Here is a 26,542-nt window from a genome sequence, read left to right as displayed (position 1 = left end):
CTCAGCACGTCCCTGCGGGCACTCTCAAACGTGGAGGTGGCTTTATTTACGGTGAGGCGCCAGGCATCCCGGTCAGCGGCGAGAGAGGTCCATAGCCGAAAGTCGATGTGGCAGAGCTTGAGGGCCTTCTTAAGAGAGTCTTTATATCTCTTTTTTGGTGCCCCTCTGTCACGTTTGCCTGTTAGATGCACTACTTAGACTATGTCGAAATAAGGCACCTCAGTAGGCAGCATTTTAAGGAATCTAAGAATTCGGACAGATGCCGTCTGTGTAGAGATCACTGGGTTTTTAGACAGACCCATGGGCAGTATATGCTGGATCAGCGATTGGACGGCACCCCTAGAGCCGAGAGGGTTCAGGACCCTGCCTGAGGACCCAACGGTGGAACCTGCAACCTGTTGATCGACAGCACAGAGCTTTGCCCACTGAGCTAGCACCGTCCCTGGGTGATAAACCTGTTGCTATGCATTCAGTTAAGGTTTAACTCTTGTTGTAATGGTAACGTTTATATACAGTATGTACTGCGGAGAATAATGCGGACCGTACTCGTAGTCATGGTTACCATAACTTTACTCTCAAATTCTCTCTGAACGCCATTGTTCACGTTTACTACGGGCGTGTTTCAGATGTAATGTAATCGCTCTTGTTTAGCTGTTTCAGTCTAGTGTTCTTTCTGTATATATATTGTGTGTGTGTGTGTGTGTGTGTGTGTGTGTGTGTTTTCAGTGCAACAAATACCACTGCACTATTGGTGCGAAATCGTTTGGAATCTGAGGCCTTTTGTTGAGAGAGAGAAGGAGACCGGTTTTGGCTCTCTTTTCGTGTCCATAGAAAAGGCAGAGGCCCTGCACCCCTTTCTGTTACGCAATACGTGTGTGTGTGTGTGTGTGTGTGTGTGTGTGTGTGTGTGTGTGTGTGTTTACAAGAGAAAGAGAGAAGTATAACACTAAAATGGGACTTTATTTGTGAGAGGCAGATTTGGTATGGCTCGATGGATAGCGCTATCGCCTCACAGCAAGGAGGTCCTGGGTTCCCAGGTGGAGCGGTCTGGGTTCTTTCTGTGTAGAGTTTGCATGTTCTCCCCGTGTCTGCGTGGGTTTCCTCCGGGAACTCCTAATAAAATAGATTAATTAAAAATAAATGACTTGTGAACATTTTATTAAACTGAACCTTCATCTCCGCTGACCTGGACCGAACCGAACCAGGCCGACACGGAGAGACCCGAATACGAGGGTTGGCACAGCGAAGAGCTTATAATGAAAGCTTTGTGTGCACAGCGCCAGGGTGAACGAGGCTATTCCACACGCTAGCTCGTGAGGATCGGCTTTCCCTGGTCCCCGCTCTCAATGCGGCCCTTGTGCCGCACGCCGATGGGCTGTCGTGGATCCCATGACTCTTCGGTTCGGGTAGAAGTTCTGACTTTTGGAGCTGGAACCGCCGGTGTGTGCGTTCTAGTCATGTGTCAGGGGCCAGTGATAGCTCAATGGTTAAGGTACTGGACTAGTAAACAGAAGGTTGCCGGTTCAAGCCCCGCCACCACCAAGTTGCCACTGTTGGGTCCCTGAGCAAGGCCCTTAACCCTCAATTGCTCATTGTGTTCCACTCACTGTGTAAGTCGCTTTGGATAAAAGCGTCTGCTAAATGCTGAAAATGTAAATGAAAATGTAAATGTGTGCTTGAGCTCTTTAGCTTTTCTGCTTTTGCGTTCTGGTAACTAGGCTGTTTTATTTTAATTTAGGGTTTCATTTTCTTTTCTTTTTTATTTTAATTTTAGGATTTTAATTTTAATCCATTTTTTTACATTTTCAGCATTTGGCAGACGCTTTTATCCAAAGTGATTTACACAATGAGCTGAACACGATGAGCAATTGAGTGTTAAGGGCCTTGCTCAGGGACCCAACAGTGGCAACTTGGTGGTGGCGGGGCTTGAACCGGCAACCTTCTGTTTACTAGTCCAGTACCTTAACCATCCCTCAAACATCCAAACGTCCTTAAACATCCATTTGTCCAGTTTGCATCGCGCTTCCTCTCTGTCTATGCCGAACCCCGCCCTGACCGAGGAGATCGAAGCTAACCCACATCCCCTCCGAAACATGGGCAGCAGCCGGATGCATTTTTGCCACCCACACGTTGATGAGTGTGGCGCCACCTAGCGTTGCATGCGGAGAGACGCACCCTAAGGCCACCATTCCTCATCTCTGTGCAGGCGCCTCCAATCAGCCGGCAGAGGTCGCGATCGCATTCTGACAGAGAGAGACCCACATCCGGTTCTTTGTCCCGCCCCCCAACCGAGCGACCGGCCAATCGTTGCTCATACAGCCACTCGGCCTCGAACCGGTAAGGCAGAGCTGGACTCGATACCATGTATCTGGAATCCAGCTCTGGTTGCAGCGTGTCTTTTTTACCGTTGCGCCACCTGAGCGGCAGTTTAGGGTTTCATTTTCAAAGAAATACAGATATTAGCATGTATCATAATAAAGGCTAAAGCTTATGTAAGCAGTGTTTAAAACAAGATTGTGAATAATAAAGATGTATATGGATCCTAAAGCTGGCTTTAGCTTTATCCCGTGTATGTACAGTGTATCACAAAAGTGAGTACACCCCTCACATTTCTGCAAATATTTTATTTTATCTTTTCATGGGACAACACTATAGAAATAAAACTTGGATATAACTTAGAGTAGTCAGTGTACAACTTGTATAGCAGTGTAGATTTACTGTCTTCTGAAAATAACTCAACACACAGCCATTAATGTCTAAATAGCTGGCAACATAAGTGAGTACACCCCACAGTGAACATGTCCAAATTGTGCCCAAAGTGTCAATATTTTGTGTGACCACCATTATTATCCAGCACTGCCTTAACCCTCCTGGGCATGGAATTCACCAGAGCTGCACAGGTTGCTACTGGAATCCTCTTCCACTCCTCCATGATGACATCACAGAGCTGGTGGATGTTAGACACCTTGAACTCCTCCACTGTCCACTTGAGGATGCGCCACAGGTGCTCAATTGGGTTTAGTCCATCACCTTTACCTTCAGCTTTCTCAGCAAGGCAGTTGTCATCTTGGAGGTTGTGTTTGGGGTCGTTATCCTGTTGGAAAACTGCCATGAGGCCCAGTTTTCGAAGGGAGGGGATCATGCTCTGTTTCAGAATGTCACAGTACATGTTGGAATTCATGTTTCCCTCAATGAACTGCAGCTCCCCAGTGCCAGCAACACTCATGCAGCCCAAGACCATGATGCTACCACCACCATGCTTGACTGTAGGCAAGATACAGTTGTCTTGGTACTTCTCACCAGGGCGCCGCCACACATGCTGGACACCATCTGAGCCAAACAAGTTTATCTTGGTTCCGTCAGACCACAGGGCATTCCAGTAATCCATGTTCTTGGACTGCTTGTCTTCAGCAAACTGTTTGCGGGCTTTCTTGTGCATCAGCTTCCTTCTGGGATGACGACCATGCAGACTGAGTTGATGCAGTGAGCGGCGTATGGTCTGAGCACTGACAGGCTGACCTCCCACGTCTTCAACCTCTGCAGCAATGCTGGCAGCACTCATGTGTCTATTTTTTAAAGCCAACCTCTGGATATGACACCGAACACGTGGACTTAACTTCTTTGGTCGACCCTGGCGAAGCCTGTTCCGAGTGGAACCTGTCCTGGAAAACCGCTGTATGACCTTGGCCACCATGCTGTAGCTCAGTTTCAGGGTGTTAGCAATCTTCTTATAGCCCAGGCCATCTTTGTGGAGAGCAACAATTCTATTTCTCACATCCTCAGAGAGTTCTTTGCCATGAGGTGCCATGTTGAATATCCAGTGGCCAGTATGAGAGAATTGTACCCAAAACACCAAATTTAACAGCCCTGCTCCCCATTTACACCTGGGACCTTGACACATGACACCAGGGAGGGACAACGACACATTTGGGCACAATTTGGACATGTTCACTGTGGGGTGTACTCACTTATGTTGCCAGCTATTTAGACATTAATGGCTGTGTGTTGAGTTATTTTCAGAAGACAGCAAATCTACACTGCTATACAAGCTGTACACTGACTACTCTAACTTATATCCAAGTTTCATGTCTATAGTGTTGTCCCATGAAAAGATATAATGAAATATTTGCAGAAATGTGAGGGGTGTACTTACTTTTGTGATACACTGTAGCACTGCAGCCTGGTCACACCGTCCGAAACCAGACACTCCTGATGCTCCTGTCTTCATGGTGAATCCATCCAACTTGGATTTGGTATTTATTTGGGGGGAGAAAAAGGTTAAACAGAGCTTAAAACGGTACTGTGTCCTCGTACAAGCTCTACGTCCATATAAACGTATGGGTGTGATGTCATCGACACTCTAGTGACTCGTTTCTTGTTCCTAAGCTAATAAATGATTGACGCTGCCTCCACAGCCGGAGCTCTAATGTAATAATCGTCTGATATGAACCTAAGTGCTTTGTTACTAGGTGGACTTGTGTTAAATTTAACCCAGGCCTGTTCGGTAATACCGACAGTTCCAGTCCTACCGTCTCGTTCTCCCCGCTCGGCTGGAGCGGTATATCTTTAAGGCGTCGTGTTTTTCCATGGCAGCGCAGCACATTAGCGGGAGGTTATCAACAGGAAATTCCAGCTAGCCAGAGTGCTTCTGCCCTCGTCGCGCGACGGCTGAATTTTGCTTTTCGCCTCGGCTGATTTACCAACGTGTGCGGGCATCGTCGCGCAGATGTTCACCAGGGTGTCTGCCAACACGCTCGCACGTAACGTAACGTGATCTCGTGCCAGATCGGACTACGCAGAAAATGAAGGAGAGTCGGATGACCGAACGTGGGAATACGTTGTGACTAAAGTAGAAGAGTCGCAGTGAAGTTGTGTTGCGTGGGTTTTACTAAAAACTGAAACTTTTATATAGCAGCCCGGATAAAATCCCTACAATTACACTTTTAAATAAATAAGTCTCAGTGGGGTTATGCAATCTCCTCTACACTTGTACATCATGATTACTGTTTGTTGGCGAGAGCCAGCGTATTAGACTGCTGCACTAGAGTGCTTTTATAATATAACTGGTAAATAAACAGGGCAGTTGTAGTCTAGTGGTTAAGGTACAGGACTAGCAATCAGAAGGTCGCTGGTTCAAGCCCCTCCACTGCCAGGTTGCTGCTGCTACTGCTAACCTTCAATTGCTCAAACTCTATACTGTCACTATAATGTAAGTCACTTTGGATGTAAATGTATATTTAAACACTATATTGCCAAAAGTATTCGATCGTCTGCCTTCTCACATATATGAACTTGAGTGACTCCCATTCTTAATCCATAGGGTTTAATATGATGGCGGCCCACCCTTTGCAGCTTTAACAGCTTCAACTCTTCTGGGAAGGCTTTCCACACGGAGTGTTTAGGAGTGTGTTTTGACCATTCCCACCAGAAGCGCATTTGTGAGGTCAGACACCGATGTAGGACGAGAAGGCCTGGCTCACAGTCTCCGCTCCAATTCATCCCAGTGGTGTTCTATCGGGTTGAGGTCAGGACACCAAACTGGCTCATCCACGTCTTTATGGAGCTTGTGCTTTGTGCTCCAACATGGTGCGCAGTCATGTTGGAACAGGAAGGGGCCATCCCCAAACTGTTCCCACAAAGTTGGGAGCATGAAATTATCCAAAATCTCTCGGTATGCTGAAGCATTAAGAGTTCCTTTCACTGGAACTAAGGGGCCGAGCCCGACTCCTGAAAAACACCCCCACACCATAATCCCCCCTCCAGCACACTTTACACTCGGCACAATGCAGTCAGACAGGTACCGTTCTCCCGGCAACAACCAAACCCAGACTCGTCCATCGGGTTGCCAGATGGGTGCCTGAGGGAGGGTTGTCGACAGGGCTTTATTGCTGCTGTATAGTTGCGACCGCTGCTGTCTGCTACCTGAAGCATCCATGGCTCTTTTTGAAGGATGGGGCACATGGTGGTCTCGGCTCTTTTCGGCCAGCCACGGGGTCGTACAAGCACCAATAGCAGAATTGGCAGTAATTAAACAGATACAATATATACACCCGTCATTATAATCACCCCTCTGCTTCATTTGTGGTCTGTTTTTTAATGTGTTCGTTTGGATGCTTTTATTTGTTATAATCTTAATAAAATCCACGCCGTGGTGTGTTTCCTACAGAAGTGCGTTCACGTGCATGTTTTGTGAAGTAAACATTGCTGTTGAACGCCGTGCTGTTGGTAAGTGTAGCTGGGAATAGCAGAGCTCCGAGCCGCCGGGTCTGATGGGGCTGAAAGCTAAGTGATATAATAAGATGCTAGCTGACGTTGAAGCTTTTCTCGGAGGTGTGATGTGGCAGGGCTGGATGGGAAGAAGCAATAACTGTCTGAATTGCGTACAGCTGGTTAGAGCTGCATTGTTAATGCACAGGAGAGGACGAATCCCCCCTCAGACCTTCTTCTGTCCGTCTTTTGTGATGTGCTGTTGTCTTTTGGGGTTCTTCCCAAGATTTGGGCACAGGTTTTACTCCGGATGCCGTTTCTGACACAACCTTGGGACCAACACTGAGGGTGCACTGATAGTCATCCTTCAATAGCTAGATTCCTGTACTGCTATGCGGCTTCGTCCAAATGTGTCTGTTAAGCAGCCAGCCAGGCCGGTAGCAAGGCATAATGTGACTGTGTTCAGACCTGGGTATGCTCTTTTAAGTACCACTCAAGGCCCTAAATACTGAATGGCTGACCCTCCCTTCCCACAAAGGTCACTACTTGACCTTTTCTTTGCCAGCCTGACCCTCTAACCCCCCACTCCAGCACTTCAGGGATCCACAGCCCCCCCGGCAAATTGAAGTACAGAGTGTTCTTTGTAAGGAATGAACCACTGGCTGTCCACTCCTTGCTGGACTGAAATGCGATAGGCCTTAAGAGGGTGTTCAGCATTACACCGTGGTCATCGCTGGTCCTGCACACGGCCCTATTAGCAATAAAACCCAAGACAAGCAACGTGCGTGTGTTTCATTTTACTTTCTCATGCGTGATAAACTCATCGCAGATTATTTATAAACATGAAACGAATAACCGAGTGGAAAAAGAAACCCCAGACAGTTTTGTTTGGCGTGAATTCTTATTGGAGCTGACTGATGTTGGAGCAGTGCTGATGTTCACCGTCCCCGGTGTGCGTTTCACACCGGCGCACTATTCCTGTTCCACTTTTGTGCCAGAGAGGCATTTTCAAACGCAAGATGCATAACATAAAGCCTTCCAGACTACGTCCCGCTGGCTCCCGGGTTCTCTCGTCGACCCGAGCAGCAGGCTGCTCCCCGTGATTAAGTTGGGCTGAAATTAGCCTTTTCAGCACCTTTCTGACGGATTATTACATCCAGCACGAACGCCGGAGCCAGTTGGACGACTTTGCGTTCCAGCGCGTCGGGGCGAACTCGCTGTAAAGGAAACACAGAAGCTCTGGAAACTTGTTCGGATTGCGTTCCAAGTCCGGGGCCGTGTCCAGGGGAAAGGGGACAGATGGAGACGGGCTCGATCGGCTGGAAGTGAGGACAGGTGGCGTGTTGTATAAGTGTTCGCTGTAAATTCAAGCGGAGTTGAAGTTTCTACTCGGAATCGTGGAAGAAGAGCAGCCGGCGCCGCTCCCCGTGTTCGTGTTTACTCCTCACAGCTGTTCCTGTGGACTCGCCTCGTCCTGATGTTTCACAAATGCATGAATAGAAAAAACTGATTCGAATGATTCTGTAGTTCTGATTATTGTGATTATGACTGACCAGTGAAGAGCAGTGAGCATGGGCTATATCTAAAGGAGGATCACTCGCATTTAATTTCTGTAGGCTAGAGCGTTAATCGGCTCACTGTGATGATCTAGTCCCATAGACGCACCCTATCAAGGGCTTAGATATGAAACTTCAAGCTTGTTTGTATAAGAGAATTCATTCAATCATTCATTTTTAATAACCCCATAAAGCTGAACACTATTCAGGATCTAAGAAGTGCCTGGTGTCACATGGTCACTCACTTATTCATATTCATGTCTGTACTGGACGGTTCATTACAAGTACTAACTGACGTTTTAAATGTGAGCGGCACAGTTGTCAGTCATGCTAGCCCTCTACCACAAACATCGACTCTCGGCTGCGCTAGTGGCCGGTCAGGTCAGGTACGGTCAGACATGACTGGCTGTGTCTGGGGGGTTTGTGGGTGTGCGAACAGCCTAGCTATTGGGATGTGTACTGACTTCTCAGTGCGCCCTCGGTGCCGGTCCCAAGCCCGGATACAAATAAACAGTGCTGCCGAACGATCCACTGTGGCGACTCCTAAACCCGCCAACTAATCCTCTTGATGCGCTGCACACGCCACACCCGTGCTCATTATCTAGTCGACGATTAAGCGGAGGCTCGGGCACCTCCCCGAAACAGCCAAAATGCTCCCGCCAGCTGTTATCCGGCGTTCATTAAGGGCGTCTTTGATGGAATAGGCGCACACATGCGCTGTCAGGATCCCTATCCCGTCCTAAACATGGTCACGCCTCTACTGGCAGCTTTCGGTGCAGTAGTTTCTGCCCCGCCCCGCCTCTCTGTTCCTTTTGCTTCCCTGATATTTAATTCATCCAGGATCTGAGATGCTGATGTCCAGGATCTCTACCCACACACAGTGGCACACACACACTAGCCTACCCATGCTGCACCAATCGGCTAATGCACACACCCTTTTCTCTGTGTGTGTGTGTGTGTGTGTGTGCAGTAATACCTCAGAGCTCGCACCCCCCGCCAGATAGGCTCCATCAGGAATGAGCGGGGATAATGGGCCGTGTTTGCTCTGCTGTTCTGTCTGCCTGTGCGCTTTTTTTTTTTTCTATACCGAGGGATCGGGTTTCCACCCTCCCGTGTTGTTTACACCCCGTCTCCTCCTGCTAAAACAACTGCTGCCTGGCGGCCGCCAACTGCGTTCCCCCCGTCCTTTAAGAACAGCTGGGATTGGAACCACCAGAACCAAAGGTTTTGGGTATAAAGGTCAATTACTGGTCGAGAATCAGGCGCACGGTCAGGAACTACAATCTAGAAACTGTGGGGATTTGTCCCAGCATTTATGGAGTGTAGACTGCTCACGAGGACCTTTCACCCTTGATTGCAAAATGCGTCCCGAGCACGGCGTGACGGGTAGCGGCAGGGTTGGGTAGTGGGTGTATTTGATGTGGTGCTCATGTTAACGTTTCAAAAAGGTCACCCCCCCCCCTACACACACACACACACACACACACACACACCACCACCACCCTGTTCTGTCTGTGTGCTTTGTTCATTATCCAGCTCCGTTCAGTGCTTGTTTTTACCTCCGCCCATGATCCTTAATTAATGCAGCTCTACTCCGAGATCCTCACATCTGTGTCACACACACACATCTACATTCTGTCTCCTTAACCCAATCCCTTAATGCACACGGGAAGCGAACCCTTTTTTTTGTCCTGCCTCTTACCGCATTTCTCATCCTGAATGCCACCCTCGAGTCTGGCGGCGTACCCAGAAACGTGGAGAACCAAAAAGAATCCGTGTTGCGAAACACAAGTTTTAGCATCGCTCAGGGCATTGTGGATTTTTTGTTTTAGTTTTTGGATGAATGATTGTTTACATGCGATGGCTTTCAGTAATCTCTGCATGTTCAATCTAAACCGCACCTAATTCTGACAAATTATGACTGTCCACGTTCTTGTTGGTACATGTTTTTTAACCCATAACCACCTAGCCCATAGCGTCCCATCAAAATAAGAAACACATCCCAGGTCCAAATGTTTTTTAAACATGAGGAAATAAGTTTGCCCCGCTTTAATCCATATGTTGGATGGATTCATTCATTTATCACCACTTATCATATAGAAGCACTTTGTAGTTCTACAATTACTGAATGTAGTCCATCTGTTTCTCTGCATGCTTTGTTACACCCCTTTCACCCTGTTCTTCAATGGTCAGGACCCCCACAGGACCACCACAGAGAGCAGGTATTATTTGGGTGGTGGATCATTCTCAGCACTGCAGTGACACTGACATGGTGGTGGTGTGTTAGTGTGTGTTGTGCTGGTATGAGTGGATCAGACACAGCAGCGCTGCTGGAGTTTTTAAACACCTCACTGTCACTGCTGGACTGTGAATAGTCCACCAACCAAAAACATCCAGCCAACAGCACCCCATGGGCAGCGTCCTGTGACCACTGATGAAGGTCTAGAAGATGACCGACTCAAACAGCAGCAATAGATGAGCGATCGTCTCTGACTTTACATCTACAAGGTGGACCGACTAGGTAGGAGTGTCTAATAGGGTGGACAGTGAGTGGACACGGTGTTTAAAAACTCCAGCAGCGCTGCTGTGTCTGATCCACTCATACCAGCACAACACACACTAACACACCACCACCATGTCAGTGTCACTGCAGTGCTGAGAATGATCCACCACATAAATAATACCTTATCTGTGGTGGTCCTGTGGGGGTCCTGACCATTGAAGAACAGCATGAAAGCAGGTTAAAAAGTATGTACAGAAACAGATGGACTACAGTCAGTAATTGTAGAACTACAAAGTGCTTCTATATGGTAAGTGGAGCTGATAAAATGGACAGTGAGTGTAGAAACAAGGAGGTGGTTTTAATGTTATGGCTGATCGGTGTACACTCTCTTATACCTAGGTGGACTTTAGTATCTCCACTGAACCTGACTGCATGTTTTTAGACTGTGGGAGGAAATCAGAGCACCCGGAGGAAACCCACACAGACACAGGGAGAACAAGGACCCGGACCACTTCACCTGGGGAATTAAACCTAGGGCTTTCGTGCTGTGAGGCGACAGTGCTACCCACCGAGCCACCGTGCCGTCCTGTACTTTTTTAGAACCCTGTTAAATGCATCTCATGAACAGACACTTAAATTCCGGTTTGAAATGTAATCAGATCATAAGCGTTCAGCCTCTGAACCCAAATCAGCCTTAAAGATTCTGCCATCACTATATTTTGCTCTAGACTAGCTGGTAGTGCCATCCTACCTGGAGCCAGCTTGCTTTAATTGAATGGCAGTGTTTATGTTAAAAAGGTTTGTAGGTTTACCTTCTGCTGCAGAACAGAGAGAGACAGACTGAGCAGAGATGCCCGGAGGGCAGCCTGTGGGCACACACACACACACACACACACACACACACACACACTCACACTCACTCACTCCTGAGGGCTCTCTGCATCCTCATGAGGTCACTCACCGCTCTTTACTGCCATACCCAATGATTCTCCAGACTCCGTTCACCTTCAGAGGTCATCGTCAGAGCTCCATGGAAACGCAGCCCTGACTCCTATCAGAGCTCAAGTGTCGGCTGATGCCCGATGCGGATCCCGTACTTCATTTATTGTGTGTTTTACCACCGCTTTATCCTATTTAGGGGCACGGTGGGTCCGATTCACTGGGCGAAAGGCAGGAAACGTCCTGGACAGGTTGGGCAAACACACACACACTCTCTCATACCTAGGAGGTCAGTAGTCCAAGGAGTGACGGGTTACGAACCTCCAGATGACATGAAAGACCAACTGATGACCTGTCCTGTCATCAATGTATGTAATCTGATGCAACATCATTTTCAGTATCAAATATGTGCTGAGCATTAGTCCTGCTGGTCTTTCACAAATGTGTTCAATCCTGCCACGTCTAAATAGAGCATTTGAACCTTTTCTGTTGTTCTCGTAGTACCAGGAGCTCACTGAACCATGAGCACATTTGTTTTTTGCTTTTTTCCCCTCTTCTTTTGAACAACTGGCGCCTAACTCGATGACCTCTAATACTTAGAGCTTTATGAGCTATTTTTAATCTCGGTTTCCCATCCCGAATCTGCCTTATTTTCCCAAGCTGTTTTTTTTCTCAGTCTTTGTTCATTTACAGCACGTATCATATTTCATGTCTTTCTCCGTGCCAGCGAAACTCACTTTTCATTCTGCGTCCTCTTTCATGTCGGCTGGAAGAATGCAGGCTTTTCTGAGCCCCGAACAGAACGCTGAATGTTTCTTCTAATTGGAGCGGTTTTGTTTACACTGTTGGGTTTTTTTGTTCTCTGGGAGCACAATACTGGGACAGAATGGAACGCTGGTTTGAAACACGAGAGCTTTCGATTCCGAGCGGATGATGTCGATTGTGCAAGACTTTTACAATGCAGAGCCAGACCACGAAAAAATCGCCGGGACTTTTGAGGACACGGGCTGACCGCTCTGACATGATTCCAATCGGCAGGAGATGCAGCCTCCTCACCTTCGTAGTGAAGCGGTCTGGGTTCGGGTGGAGCCTCCGCCCTTCGTACTGCCACCGAGGGACCTCTTGCGTTGCTGCAATCTAGGGCACAATCCCACAGGGGTGTGAGGCTGTCAGTTTTGGGAACCACTGCCTTGCTTAAGATTTGTGCTAGCGCTCCGAGGCTAGAGATGCACAAAATACGGCGGTAGCCAAACTGAGAGCGCTTGTGTGCAAAGATGTTTCCGGAAAGTGAATGTCTGTGTAATGGAAAGTTGTCAGCGAGCTGGTGACTTTCATCTTCCTTTTAATTGAATCCAGTCTGCACGCGGTGCTTATTCAGGATACCAAAGTGAACTTTGAATATTGAAACATTCCTGCAACATAAGGGTGACGTCAGGGCTTGAAATGGGTTCATCATGGGAGTTTGAATAGCTGATATGTTGATGTGTGTGCGTCTGCAGAGCGCCGATTACGAGCGCCCGGAAAGCAACTTTATTTTTCCTGACATCTGTATTGACTTTTTTCTTTAACGTGAGAGAAACGTCCTCCTCTCCCAGCTGCTTTTTCTGTTCGAGTAATGAGAGGGTTGGAGGAGACCGCCGGTTCACTTTTTCTGACTATGAGGTCGGTGATTATTTTTAATAGCTACACGCAGCCTCGACGGTGTGTTCTGGAGAGATTTACGTTGCTCTTTGATAAGCAGATTGGAAGGCAGAGATGGGAAACGGGGCTGAATTCGGGGCCCGCGGCGAATCGCCGGCGGGGTTAAATGAATGGTTGCACGGTTCCGGCTGCTTCTTATCTAACCCGCGTGCGAGCGCTCGCCGTTCAGACGGCCTCCTGATCAGATAGGTGTTTCAGGCTTTGCTGATTTGTGTTTTTCTTTCTAAAAAGTGCAGTTTAGTTAGTGATGATAACAGGAGAAGCTTCTGGTGACACCCAGCTAACGTGTCGAAAGCTGTTTGGAATAGCAGTGCATGTTGATTCCGCTCCTGTTTTATTGCGTAGTGCACGACCTGACACGCAGAATGCCTCTAGAAGCTTGCACCCTGTACTCTGTACTCCCGTGCATCATGTGATCTCAGTTTACTGAAAATGAATGAATAAATAAACATAGACAAATCTTCATGATTCTAAACCCACCTTGAATATCTGAGACTTACGAACCCAAATACGTCATAAAGCAACCTTTGATTTAAGCTGTAACCATGGTTTCTCGCAAGTGCCACGCAGGTTTGTTTTTAGCCGAACAGGCGCGTCATGTGACTTGGCCGCCGAGCCTCCTCGTTAGCGAAGAACTGGAGCATGAAAAACGGACGGAGGGCCTGCGCCTCGGCTCTCGCCGGTGCCGGAGTCGAATCCGGAATCTCCCTTTGCTTCGCTTCGTCTCGAGCGTGACCACCTCTTAGTTTCTCTAAGCATGCGCGAGGTGAAGCCCAGGGCATGAGCGGACTTTCGCGGGAGCGCACGTTTTCATTAGCGGTCCGGCTCTCTCCGCGCTTCCTTAATATCTCCGCCTCCCTCCCTTCCTGTTTTTCTCTCCGCGTGTCGGCTCCTCGGAAACACGTGCCCCCATCCCTTCATTGCTAGGCAACAGGCCTCGTGTGGGTACAGCCGGTTAGCGCGTGTATGTGTGTATGTGTGTATGTGTGTATGTGTGTATGTGTGTGTGTGTGTGTGTGTGTGTGCGAGTGAGCCGGTTCTTTATATGTTCTTCGCGTCTCGGTTCGTATCCGTGTGGGCTGGGGGAGGATTGAAAGACTTCTGCGGTCAGATCTAGAACGAATCGGCGACGGTAAAAGCGGGCCGGAGACGGTTTCTCTGTCGTCCCTGTAGCAGAAATGCAGAGGTTGGCTCCTTTGCAGCAGAGCTGTGCCGCAGGCTAGCTCACACGCTGCACTGAGCTGCCCACGTGCTCGGAATATCACTACAAATCACCCGCTCCACCCTTTCTGGCCTCTCGCCGTATCTAGAGTGTTCTCTGACGAAGAAATAACACGCCGGACTGATCTTTCCAGTCATGTTCAGTAATCAGTTCTAGTAAACACTCTGATCTTCAGAACTCAACACATTAACACATTAAATGTTTTTATTCTACTGAAATGTGCTGAAATAAAAATACTGCACAACAGAATAGAACTAAAATGAATGAACAAGCGATTTTTATAATAAAAAGATGTTCTTCTCTCCTTCACAGCCTTGTTTGTCCTCTTCCCTTATCACACAAAAGCCTCTAATGAAATAAATCAGTGCCGCTTGCAGGCCGCTCGGCCAATCACAGCCCGGCGTAACTTAGAAACGAGAGCTGGCCATAGCAACGCTCTATTTACACACCAAAGTCCAGGCTCCCGCGCCCAGCTCTTTCAGTTTTATAGCGTATGCAAATAGGCACTTACGGTACACGCCGAGGGCACAATAGCCCAACCTGGGAGCCCAGGCTGACTCATTACGAGGTCACATCTGCACAACATACAACTAATAACAATAAAAGCTTTCACTTTAGGTTTATTCTACCATCCAAAGTGAAGCTGTAGCCATGATTGTGATCTATGTGGTCATGAGATCATTGTGTAAGTCGCTTTGGATAAAAGTGTCTGCTAAATGCTGAAAATGTAAATGTAAATATATGTTTGAAATGAAAAGATCAGTGAGGTGAATAATAAATGAGCCATTTTTCCCTCATTTTAACACTATATGTCCGTCTTATTTAAAGCCCATGTCCAGGAAGGCTTCAGTCCAGCCGTGAGCTTAGGAGACACCAGGAATTTCAAACCTAGCCTTCATCTGCGCTCGTAAACACACACAGCAGCCTTCCGTAACGCCCATTGACTAAAGTGCAGCTGCCGTGTTCCAGCTATTTTCCATCGCATGCACTGGGGACAGGTGCACCGAGTCCCCCAGCAAAATGCTAGTGATGAGGAACAGGGCAGCCGGGGCACCGTGCCCTTTCGGTAGCACTCGTCGCCACCGGAGTCGACCCGTATTAGTGCTGCTCACCGTGGGTGGCTGTGACGGTACCGGTGCGAGAGAGGCGAAGAATGAGACGCCCCGCAGTGAGCCAAAGCCACGGGCCTGTCTCCGAGCGACGAGGGAGACGAGAGCGACGCGAGTGGAGAATGAGACGCGATATTAAATTGTCTGGACGTATGAAAATGCATCATCTCTGTGGCAAATGACTTAATTATTAGTTCCAGTCTAGTCCCAAATTAGTACTGCTGGAATCCATGGGTCGAATCCATGGCGGTGCTATCAGCCTGTCGGGCGTCTTCATACGTACATGATCGTGGGGATGGCCGAATACACAATGGATTGGCGCCCTGTTCGGGTTTCTTTCTGCATCGTGCCCAATGATTTTGCAGAAACTAGACCCACCACTGCCCTGACCAGGGAACATGAAAATGAAATCAAATATATCAAACATTTTCAGCATTTAGCAGATGCTTTTATCCAAAGCGACTTACAGTACTGTGACAGTTTACTGTCTAAGCAATTGAGGGTTAAGGGCCTTGCTCAAGGACCCTACAATGGAAAGTGGTGGGGCTTGAACCAGCAACCTTCTGCTTACTAGTCCAGTACATTAACTACTAGGCTACAAACAATGAATTCCATAGAAACAGAGCAGATTTGGTTAATGATCTTAATTCAAAGCCCAACAGTGGCAGCTTGGGTCAGAGTTCAGGGGTCAGTACTGCTCAGTTACTACGATAAAGAACCGTTTTACTGGTTTGGCAGTGGAAGTCAAATAAGAATTCATTCAGACAGAAACACACGCTGCCTAAAGTGAAGTGAAAGTTGCCACATCTTCACCGTTTCTTTATGAAACCGCCGTGTTTAGTTATGTAATCCTTTCTAAATAGGTTTCCACTGAACACAGATCTAATGTTTCTGTATTAAAGACTATCGGGAAAACAAACATCCATCGAGGCCGCCGGTTAGCATGCTGTAGTCGTGGTGTCTCTCTCAGCTCATTTGTGTTTCTCTTTGGTCTGTTCCGTTTGTACCTTCCCTATACCCTCCCAATGCAGATGTGACGACTAAATCATTCTATTTTTCTGATTTCCACTCTCAATCCGTCTGGTTTGCATTTCGGGCTGCCGAAAGTGGGATTAGTCTCAGTCGAGCTCAGGCCTCTCCTGCAAAGTCAGCAGGCGTCAGGAAGTTCCTCTAAGCTCCCAGCGAGGCCCCAGTAGCTCCAGAGCGGAGAGCTAGCGGCGAAATGTCGTTTGCCTAACCTGAATGTTTAGCACGCGGTGTAAGCGTGGATAGTAACAGGTAGCGAATTGTTTACGTTGTATGAACAGCAATATTAATGCTTGAAGCGTCCTTTCAATCGAGACGTTCTTGAGTCCAGTCTCAATCAAGAGCAGCTCACAGTGGTGTTATTACTGTAATGGTTTGGTACCAGTGCGGTGAGAGTTTTATCCAGCATGGCGTTAAGTGTTTAGGTCTGAATAAATGATTTTACAAGTATATACGATTCCGTCCTGTCGTCTGTGTTCCAGTTATTAGAATCATTCAGTATTTATGTCCCTACATAATATATTTTGCTTGACGGTGTATTTTGCTAATACAGACACGTGAACTCTGTATATTTTCATGCAGCTGGCCGGGTTTATACACACCGCACAGCTGCTGCTCAGAACTCAAGACTTGTTTTTGGTACAAGATGTCAGGAGCCGTGTGTGTTTGTGTGTGTGTGTGTGTGTGTTGGACAGTAGGGTACAGTGCAGAGAGTAAAGGCCTCGTGAGTGATCAGCGCTGCTCGGTGCTGAGAGGAGAACGACGCTGATGCTGTGTAGCTTGATCGAGGTGGAAGGCAGAGGAAATGAGAAATGGATTCAGCTTGTGTTTCCTCTCAGAGTGTCGCTGCTCGTCACATGAGTTCCTCTTCCTTCCCCTAACGTTCACACAGACACACACACACAGAATCACCCAGAGACACACACACATACACAAACACACACAGGCACACACACAGACACACACACACAGAATCACCCAGAGACACACACACATACACATACACAAACACACACAGGCACATGCACACATTACCCACAGACACATACAGATACACAAACACACACATTATCCAGAGACACACACACATACACAGATACACACATTACCCAGAGACACACACACACAGGCACACACACACACATTACCCAGAGACACATACACATACACAAACACACACAGGCACATGCACACATTACCCACAGACACACACAGATACACAAACACACACATTATCCAGAGACACACACACATACACAGATACACACATTACCCAGAGACACACACACACAGGCACACACACACACATTACCCAGAGACACATACACATACACAAACACACACAGGCACATGCACACATTACCCACAGACACATACAGATACACAAACACACACATTATCCAGAGACACACACACATACACAGATACACACATTACCCAGACACACACACACACACACAGGCACACACACACACCCACACACACATTACCCAGACACACACACACACACACACAGGCACACACACACACCCACACACACATTACCCAGAGACACATACACACACACAAAATCACCCAGAGACACACACACATACAGATACACAAACACACACATTATCCAGAGACACACACACATACACAGATACACACATTACCCAGAGACACACACACACACACATTACCCAGAGACACATACACACACACAAAATCACCCAGAGACACACACACATACACATACACAAACACACACAGGCACATGCACACATTACCCACAGACACATACAGATACACAAACACACACATTATCCAGAGACACACACATACAGATACACAAACACACACATTATCCAGAGACACACACATACAGATACACAAACACACACATTATCCAGAGACACACACACATACACAGATACACACATTACCCAGAGACACACACACACACAGGCACACACACACACATTACCCAGAGACACATACACATACACAAACACACACAGGCACATGCACACATTACCCACAGAGACACACACACACATACACAGACACACACAGATACACAAACACACACATTATCCAGAGACACACACACATACACAGATACACACATTACCCAGAGACAGGCACACACACACACACACACACACACATTACCCAGAGACACATACACATACACAAACACACACAGGCACATGCACACATTACCCATAGAGACACACACACATACACAGACACACACAGATACACAAACACATTACCCAGAGACACAAACACACAGGCACACACACACACATTACCCACAGATACACAAACACACACATTATCCAGAGACACACACATACAGATACACAAACACACACATTATCCAGGGACACACACACATTACCCACACACACACACACAGAGATACACAAACACACACACATTACCCAGACACACACACATACACAAACACACACATTACCCACAGACACACACAGTGTCCCATAATCACACACACTCAGAATCACATACACAAACACATAATGGCCCACACACTCACAGATTCACTCACACACACAATGCCCAACCCACAAACACACACAAAATTACCTAGACACACACACAGATACAATGAAAATGCATACATTCCATGAGACGTAATCCATTCTTTATGAATTAGTACATTAAATAGAAGCGGCTTGTACTGGACTGTTTTTTATTTGGGGTACAGGACTAGATCAGTACCAATTTCCTCAACTTTTGGATCATTTGACTCTGAAGTACTGATACTTCTAACATTTGCAGAACCTTTATCATTAAAGTGTACCGCTTCTTCATCTTTGCTGAGAAAGTCTGAACACAGGATTTCCTTCAAAGCTCACAAGGAACTGTAAAATTAATTACACACTGCACACACACACACACTCAGAATTGCCACCTATGGAAAATATAGATGAGGCTGCTGTGAAATGATTCCTGCCCTGGACAGCAGGATGTATGAAGCTCTGTGTTTGTTGTCTGTCCTAAAATAAGCTCCAGTGAAGTATATTGTTCCAGAACGTGTCCACCCACTTTGAGGACTCTTTTATTTTTTTTTATCTGTGCCATCGTCTGACCTTAGGTGTACTGTGCCGTGGAACTAGGATGAGAACACATCTCGTGTTCTAGATACGGGGTAGCGACAGGGGCCCTGTCTCTCGTCGGTTTCGCGTCCACATGCATGCATGCGCGCACTGGATATAAATAGTAGGACAGAGCCGCTGAAGGACACATGTGGCGCCACGGCACGACTGAGTGCCAGTGTTCCCGGGAAGGAATGGAAAAAAGAGGGGGGGTGGGGGGCGAAGGAAGGACGGCAAGAGGGAGACGGAGAAACAGAGCGGAATGGCGGGTTACGCGCAGCACTCTGGAGAAATTGCACCACGGCAGAGAGAATGATCATGGAAGCGGCTGCGTATGATTTATTCATGCTCTATATGGTGTAAGCACCTCATACAGAGGAGGGAACGCTTTTAGCGCGGCGGGAACATCGAGGCGCTCGAGAGCGAGTGTTTAGAACACACCGCTGGCCTGCATTTCATCATATGCTTTGATCTCAAGTTTGATGTCATGTGATCATGTGATGTGGGACAGTGGATGCCCAGTGGGTAGAGCTTCGGACAGCGACTGTTGGACCCTTGAGCAAGGCCCTTAACCCTTTCGGCTCCAGTACAGTTGCTGACCCTGCGCTCTGACTCCAGCTTCGAAAACTAGCTGGGATATATGCAGATAAAGAATTCCATTGTACTGTACACGTGTATATGTATATATGACACATTCTGTTCTATCTCAGCGTGTTTAAAAATGAATCAATTAGAATTGATTAGAACTCGTATGCTAGTTTTTGCTAAGCCTGCTACATGTGGCAATACCTGATTGCCTCTGGTTGCTGTCCGTTCTCTCCGGTCGGTGGATTGGCTGCTTGTTATTAGCGTATAAGTGCATATGGGTTTCTTGTGGCAGTTGTAGCCTAGCGGTTAAGACACTGGCCTAGTAATTGAAAGGTTGCTGGTTGCCAGGCTGCCACTGTTGGGCCCTTGAGCAAGGCCCTTAACCCTTAATTGCTTAGACAATATAGTGTCACAGTACTGTAAGTCGCTTTGTATAGAAGCGTCTGCTAAATGTAAACATTAAACATCATTTGTGGTAGGTCATGTGACCCCTTATTGGCCACTGTGTCTCGTAGTTTACTCAAGGGCCCAAGAGTGGCAACCTGGCAGTGGTGGGGCTTGAACCAGCAACCTTTGGATTACTAGTCCAGGACCTTAACCACTAGGCCACAACTGTCCCTGACTACTGTCTACAACTGATCACTAGTCCAGTACCCTAGCCACTAGGCGACTACTGCCTAGTTTGGTGTATTTAATAATTGAGCATACAGCATACCTGTAGCATACTCGAACATTAGTTGTTGTTACTCTGTAACCATGACGAGAGGCGTTAGTACTTTATTTATTTATTAGCACTAGTATTTATTTATTTATTTATTTAATTTCTGCGGCTCGATGGGTAGCACTGTCGCCTCAGAGCAAGAAGGACCTGGGTTCGATTCCCAGGTGGGGCGGTCTGGTCCGGGTCATTTCTGTGTAGAGTTTGCATGTTCTCCCCGTGTCTGTGTGGGTTTCCGCTGGGAGCTCCGGTTTCCTCCTACAGTCCAAAGTCGTGCAAGTGAGGTGAAGTGGAGATACTAAACTGTCCAGTTTAATCTTGTGTAACCAGTAACTACCTGTCCTGTCATAATGTAATCAGAGTGTGTAAAACATGATGTTAATAAATGTATTTATTTGTAATTATCTTTGGTAAGTCCCCTCTCTATCATGTTTTTTTCCAGCCGAACTATGAACTGCGTTTTCCGAAATGCCGCGGGTTTAGCAGAGCGATCAAAGCTCACCCAGCATTAAAGGGCATCGCTAAGGGAGTCAGGCAGCCAGGCTGAGCCTAATGGCTGGAAACGGATCGCTTGATGTTGGGCGAGCGAGACGGGCGAGCAGGTGCTAATGTCTCTTTCTCCCCTCAGACGGTCGATGACGACGCGATGGAGGCGTGAATGTGGTTTGGCGTGGCGAGAGCTGTACGATGCCCAGGGGTGGGGGTTCTAAAACCCCCCAGCGCGAGGACTTCCCACTCAGCACCGACATGGTGGAAAAGCAGGGTGGGAAGAAGGTAAGATAACGTTACATTCATCTCTATTTCTCTCTCACACACACACACACACACACACACACACACACACACACCCGTCCCAAACTGACCAGCTAAAATCATTAAGCACAGTTTGCAGGACAGTCTGACACCGAGCTTGTAAAATGATTCCTGCTCTATTGATTATGACCTAAATCCAGTCCTCCGGACACACACACACACACACACACACACTTGTGTTAGAATCTTTCCTGCTTTTGTTTCCCCGGTCTGGGTCCTTTCTGTGTGGATTTAGCATGTTCTCCCTGTGACTAAGTGGGTTTCCTCCGGGTGCTCCGGTTTTCTCCAACAAATCCAAGGACGTGCAGTCAGGCTAATTGGTGCTACTGAAAATTTCCCTGTGTGTATGTGTCCTGTGATGGACTGGCAACCTGTCTGGAGTGTTCTACCTTTCGTTAAAGGAATCACACCCACTGCGACCCTGACCAGGATATGAATGAATGAATGAATAAAGTGTATGTACAAAAATAGTTACAGGGCCTAATCACACTCACTGTTTGTAAGACATTTGTCCTGATTCTCTTCTGTCTGTGTGCATATCGGCAACAAAAACATGCCAAAGGTGGATTGGTTGCCATATACACCGATGAAGCATAACATTATGACCTTCCTAATATTGTGTTGGTCCCCCTTTTGCTGCCAAAACAGTCCTGCAACTGTGATGCTCTGTGTATTCTGATCTTTCTATCAGAACCAGCTTTAACTTCTCCAGCAGTTTGAGCTACAGTAGCTCGTCTGTGGGATCGGACCACACGGACCAGCCTTCGCATCCCCACGTGGATCAGTGAGCCTTGGCCGCCCATGACCCTGTCGCCGGTTTACCACTGTTCCTGATAGATGCTGACCACTGCAGACTGGGAACACCAGAACCAGCAATAACTTCTCCAGCAGTTTGAGCTACAGTAGCTCGTCTGTGGGATCGGACCACACGGACCAGCCTTCGCATCCCCACGTGCATCAGTGAGCCTTGGCCGCCCATGACCCTGTCGCCGGTTTACCACTGTTCCCACAAGAGCTGCAGGTTTGGAGATGATCTGACCCAGTCGTCTAGCCATCACAATCTGGCCCTCGTCAAACTCGCCCAAATCCCCACGCTCGCCCATTTTTCCTGCTTCTAACATCAACTTTGAGGGTAAAATGTTCACTTGCTGCCTGATATATCCCACCTACTAACAGGTGCCGTGATAAAGAGATAATCAGTGTTATTCACTTGACCTGTCAGTGGTCATTATGTTATGCCTGGTCGGTGTAGTGTCATTTATACAGTTGAGTGTGTGTTGCCCTGCTCTGGATGAGCGTCCTGTCTGGGCTGTATTTCTGCATCGCTCCCAGTATTTCCAGAAATATATTAAAACACTACACGTCCAAAACGTCTAATAAAAACACAAGACTGCTCACACGTCAGTCAGAAGTCACCTGTAACAGACCTGTAATAAGCTCCATTCTCTATGCCAGGTTTAGCTCCTCATCTGGTGTTTAAAGTTGTATTTCGATTGTGTTTCTGACCGCCTGCGTGAAGGTTCTCTCTCGCGTTCGCCGCAGCAGACGCAGTTCAACGAGGTTAGAGCGGCGGTTAGCTGGCGCTGGGAGGAACGATCGCGGTGTGTGTGTGTGTGTGTATGTACAGAGTTCTGGGTAGGATTGCATCAGACTCTGCGAGGGGCGGGAAAGAGCACGAGGGAGAGGAAGAGAGAGAGATCGTTAAAGAGCGCTAGAGAGAGAGTGAGAGAGGGCGAGAGAGCATTGCTAGGAGACACAGCTCTAAACACAGCACTCGCAAAGGCGGCTTTGAAGAACGCAGCTCGCAGCTGCCGCTCTGCTCTGCTTGGCCTTTCTTTTCTCTCCGTCTCTAGTCTTATCTACACAGTTGTTTCAGCTGCACTGTGTGGCCAAAACTATGTGGACACCTGCCTGAACTTGAGCTTGTCAGACATTGTTTATATGAATTACATTTAAAACAGCGGGGTATTAATTATCATGGGTAGATTTAACACCGGTGCGGCACGGTGGCTCAGTGGGTAGCACTGTCGCCTCACAGCAAGAAGGTCCTGGATTCGATCCCCAGACGGGGCGGTCCGGGTCCTTTCTGTGTGGAGTTTGCATGTTCTCCCCATGTCTGCGTGGGTTTCCTCCGGGAGCTCCGGTTTCCTCCCACAGTCCAAAAAGATGCAGTCAAGTTATATAGGTGAATGTGTGTATGTGTGTGTGTGTGTGTGTGTGTGTGTCTGCCCTGCGATGCACTGGCGCCCCGTCCAGGGCGTTACTGCGTGCCTTGCGCCCATTGAAAAGCTGGGATAGGCTCCAGCACCACCACCAGAGGATTCTATTGTATTGGTTCTATGTGCTACATGTTGTGTAACTATATTAATGGCAGGTCACTAATTAGGCGTACTATATAGCGGGCAGTGGTGCGGTTTAAAACACAGCCAGTTTCATTCACAGCCAGTTTTCATTCACTGACTTCTATTTCAGGAGGCAGGGCACCACGATAGGAAGCAAGAAGGTCCTGGGTTCGATTCCCAGGTGAAGCAAGTGGTCAGGGTCCTTTCTATGTAGAGTTTGCATGTTCTCCCCGTGTCTGTGTGGGTTTCTTCTGTGAGCTCCGGTTTCCTCCCACAGTCCAAAAACATGCGGTCAAGTTAATTGAAGACACTGAATTGCCCTATAGGTGAATGTGTGTGTGTGTGTGTGTGTGTGTGTGTGTGTCTGCACTGCAATGGACTGGCGCCCCATCCAGGGTGTTACTGCGTGCCTTGTGCCCAGTGAAAAGCTGGGATAGGCTCCAGCACCACCACCAGAGGATTCTATTCTATTGATTCTATGTGCTACCTGCTGTGTAACTATACTATTGGCTACTATTGGGCACTAATTAGGCGTACTATGTAGCGGGCAGGGGTGCCGTTTGAAATACAGCCAGTTTCATTCACTGCCATTTTTAGGCTTCTAGTTCAAGAGGCAGGGCACCACGATAGGAAGCAAGAACGTCCTGGGTTCGATTCCAAGGTGGAGCGATCCTGGTCCTTTCTTTGTAGAGTTTGCATGTTCTCCCCGTGTCTGTGTGGTTTCCTCCCACAATTCAAAGACGTGCAAGTGAGGTGAATTAGAGATACGAAATTGATCTTGTGTAATCAGTAACTATCTGTCCTGTCATGAATGTAAACAAAGTGTGTAAAACATGACGTTAAAGTCTTAATACAATAAAACACCTGTCAGGAGGCACAGTGTGCTATACAGGTTCTGCCCCGGTGAGACTTTGTTTCCACCCACTGGCATGCAAAGAATATCTCATTAGTGATCAAAAGAACAAGTCTGACCTTAAACTAATGCCTTCCTTACACACAATGTACCATACAAACATACAACAACTAACAGTATAGCTAATAATAATATACAGCGTGTATTAAAAGAAATGAATCTAAAAATGTATGCTTGATGATGATGAATGTATGCTCCCCCCCCCCTTGATAATGATATTCAAAAACACATTTGCCTGCTCTTTATTTAGCCCTGGTCGCCTCTGCGCATCGATGTTCCTCCCATCTCTCCCACACCGTGCGCTTCACATACAGTAAAGCAGTGTGTGCAGGCGGTGACATCATGGTCTCATGACACTGGCAGTGTTGTCGGTCCCAGAGAGATGGAAAGAAGGCGGGAGAACGACTGCGGATCGGGGGGGGCGGTTGTGTTTTTGGCCAGACTGTGGGAATAGAACCATGCCGCATTCCTCCTCAGCCTTATCGCGCCACGTTCAACCCCGAACTTCCAGCAAGAACCCCTTAATTAGCTTTCGTTAGCGCCGCCAGCCGCCCGCCAGAGCTCCAGCTGCCTGCCTCCCAGCATCCAAAAAAAGAAAACAAAGGCAGGAAGAAAACGCCACGCATTGCATAAGTGTGTTTATTAATATATTTTAATTATGTAAGGGTGACTCACACTTTCCAGAGGCTCTGTTGGTTAAATATTTCTACCCCTGAGAATGATTACAGAGCAGCGATTAGGAGGAAGAGTAGTAAGCTGGCCGTCACATGTTCACCCGCTTATATAACAGCAAAATACACCAGGGTAAAGAAGGGGAGGGGCGTTGGGGAAAGAAAAGCTTGCACACCAAAACTGCTAAGACCTCGCTGCCATTTAAACTGCACTTAAAAATGCTGTGCGAATGTGTGCGCTGGTAGCGTTCGCTAACATTCGGAGTGGAATTCTTTCTGCCTTCAGGCCTTCGTGCTGTATTTCTTTAATAAGGAGGTTTTAGCAGGGTGTGGTGAATTACCCGTGTGCGCCTGTTGCAATGCACATTATACGGTTTTCGTCAGCATGCGCGCTTCTCAGTACCCCTCTGTTCTGTTTTGTTGGAGGCTGCACACACCTGCCTTCACGTGTTCTCAGTTGGTTCTCGAGGACGGCACGGTGGCTAAGTGGGTAGCACTCACAGCAAGAAGGTCCTGGGTTCGATCCCCCAGGTGGGGCGGTCCAGGTCCTTTCTGTGTGGAATATTCATGTTCTTCCTGTGTCCGTGTGGGTTTTCCTCCGGGTGTTCCGGTTTCCTCCCACAGTCCAAAGACATGCAAGTGAGGTGAATTGGAGACACTAAATTGTCCATGACTGTCCATAACCTTGTGAACTGATGAACCTTGTGTAATGAGTAACTACCGTTCCTGTCATGTAACCAAAGTGTAAAACATGACGTTAAAATCCTAATAAACAAACAAACAAACAGTTGGTTCTCGATGCTTCCATAGTCTGGTGCCATCCGATTAACGTGTCGGAAATCACGAATGCAATTCCGCTCACCCAGAAAACAGTGCCTATCAGCTCCCGGGTACAGGATGGCCTGTGGCATCATCACAGCTTGAAGTAGAGAGGTCTCATCCACAAAAAATAGTTGCACCACTTAGGTCACGTTAGGGTCATTTTTCTTATTAGAAGTGCTGCCAAGGCTTCAAATGCTTTAATGTGGTTCATAGTTATGGCATTGGGTGGTACTCTTAAAAGGAAGGCGGGGCAAAAAATACGAAGCTTTAACTGTTGCTCATTTATCAAATGTTATCAGTTTTTCATT

At 47.5% G+C, this 26,542-nt stretch overlaps 1 protein-coding gene across 4 annotated transcripts in view; it reads left to right on the top strand.

The window, feature by feature from the left end:
- The window catches only part of ankrd11 (ankyrin repeat domain 11), a 115,299-nt gene that overhangs the window by 58,652 nt on the left and 30,105 nt on the right, over positions 1-26,542 (top strand). For 2 of the 4 annotated variants that reach the window (XM_062989854.1, XM_062989852.1), the window contains exon 2: positions 21,302-21,447. In XM_062989854.1, the coding sequence (XP_062845924.1) occupies positions 21,361-21,447 (87 nt within the window). In that variant the 5' untranslated portion in view covers positions 21,302-21,360. Of the gene's footprint in view, positions 1-17,019; positions 17,053-21,113; positions 21,448-26,542 lie in introns of those variants that run through there. The other 2 variants (XM_062989855.1, XM_062989853.1) reach the window with 2 other exon arrangements.

The sequence above is a fragment of the Trichomycterus rosablanca genome, chromosome 27 (assembly GCF_030014385.1).
Source record: "Trichomycterus rosablanca isolate fTriRos1 chromosome 27, fTriRos1.hap1, whole genome shotgun sequence".
Lineage (NCBI taxonomy): Eukaryota > Metazoa > Chordata > Actinopteri > Siluriformes > Trichomycteridae > Trichomycterus > Trichomycterus rosablanca.
The sequence above is the reverse complement of the archived record's forward strand: the minus strand, read 5'-3'. Positions and strand labels throughout refer to the sequence as shown.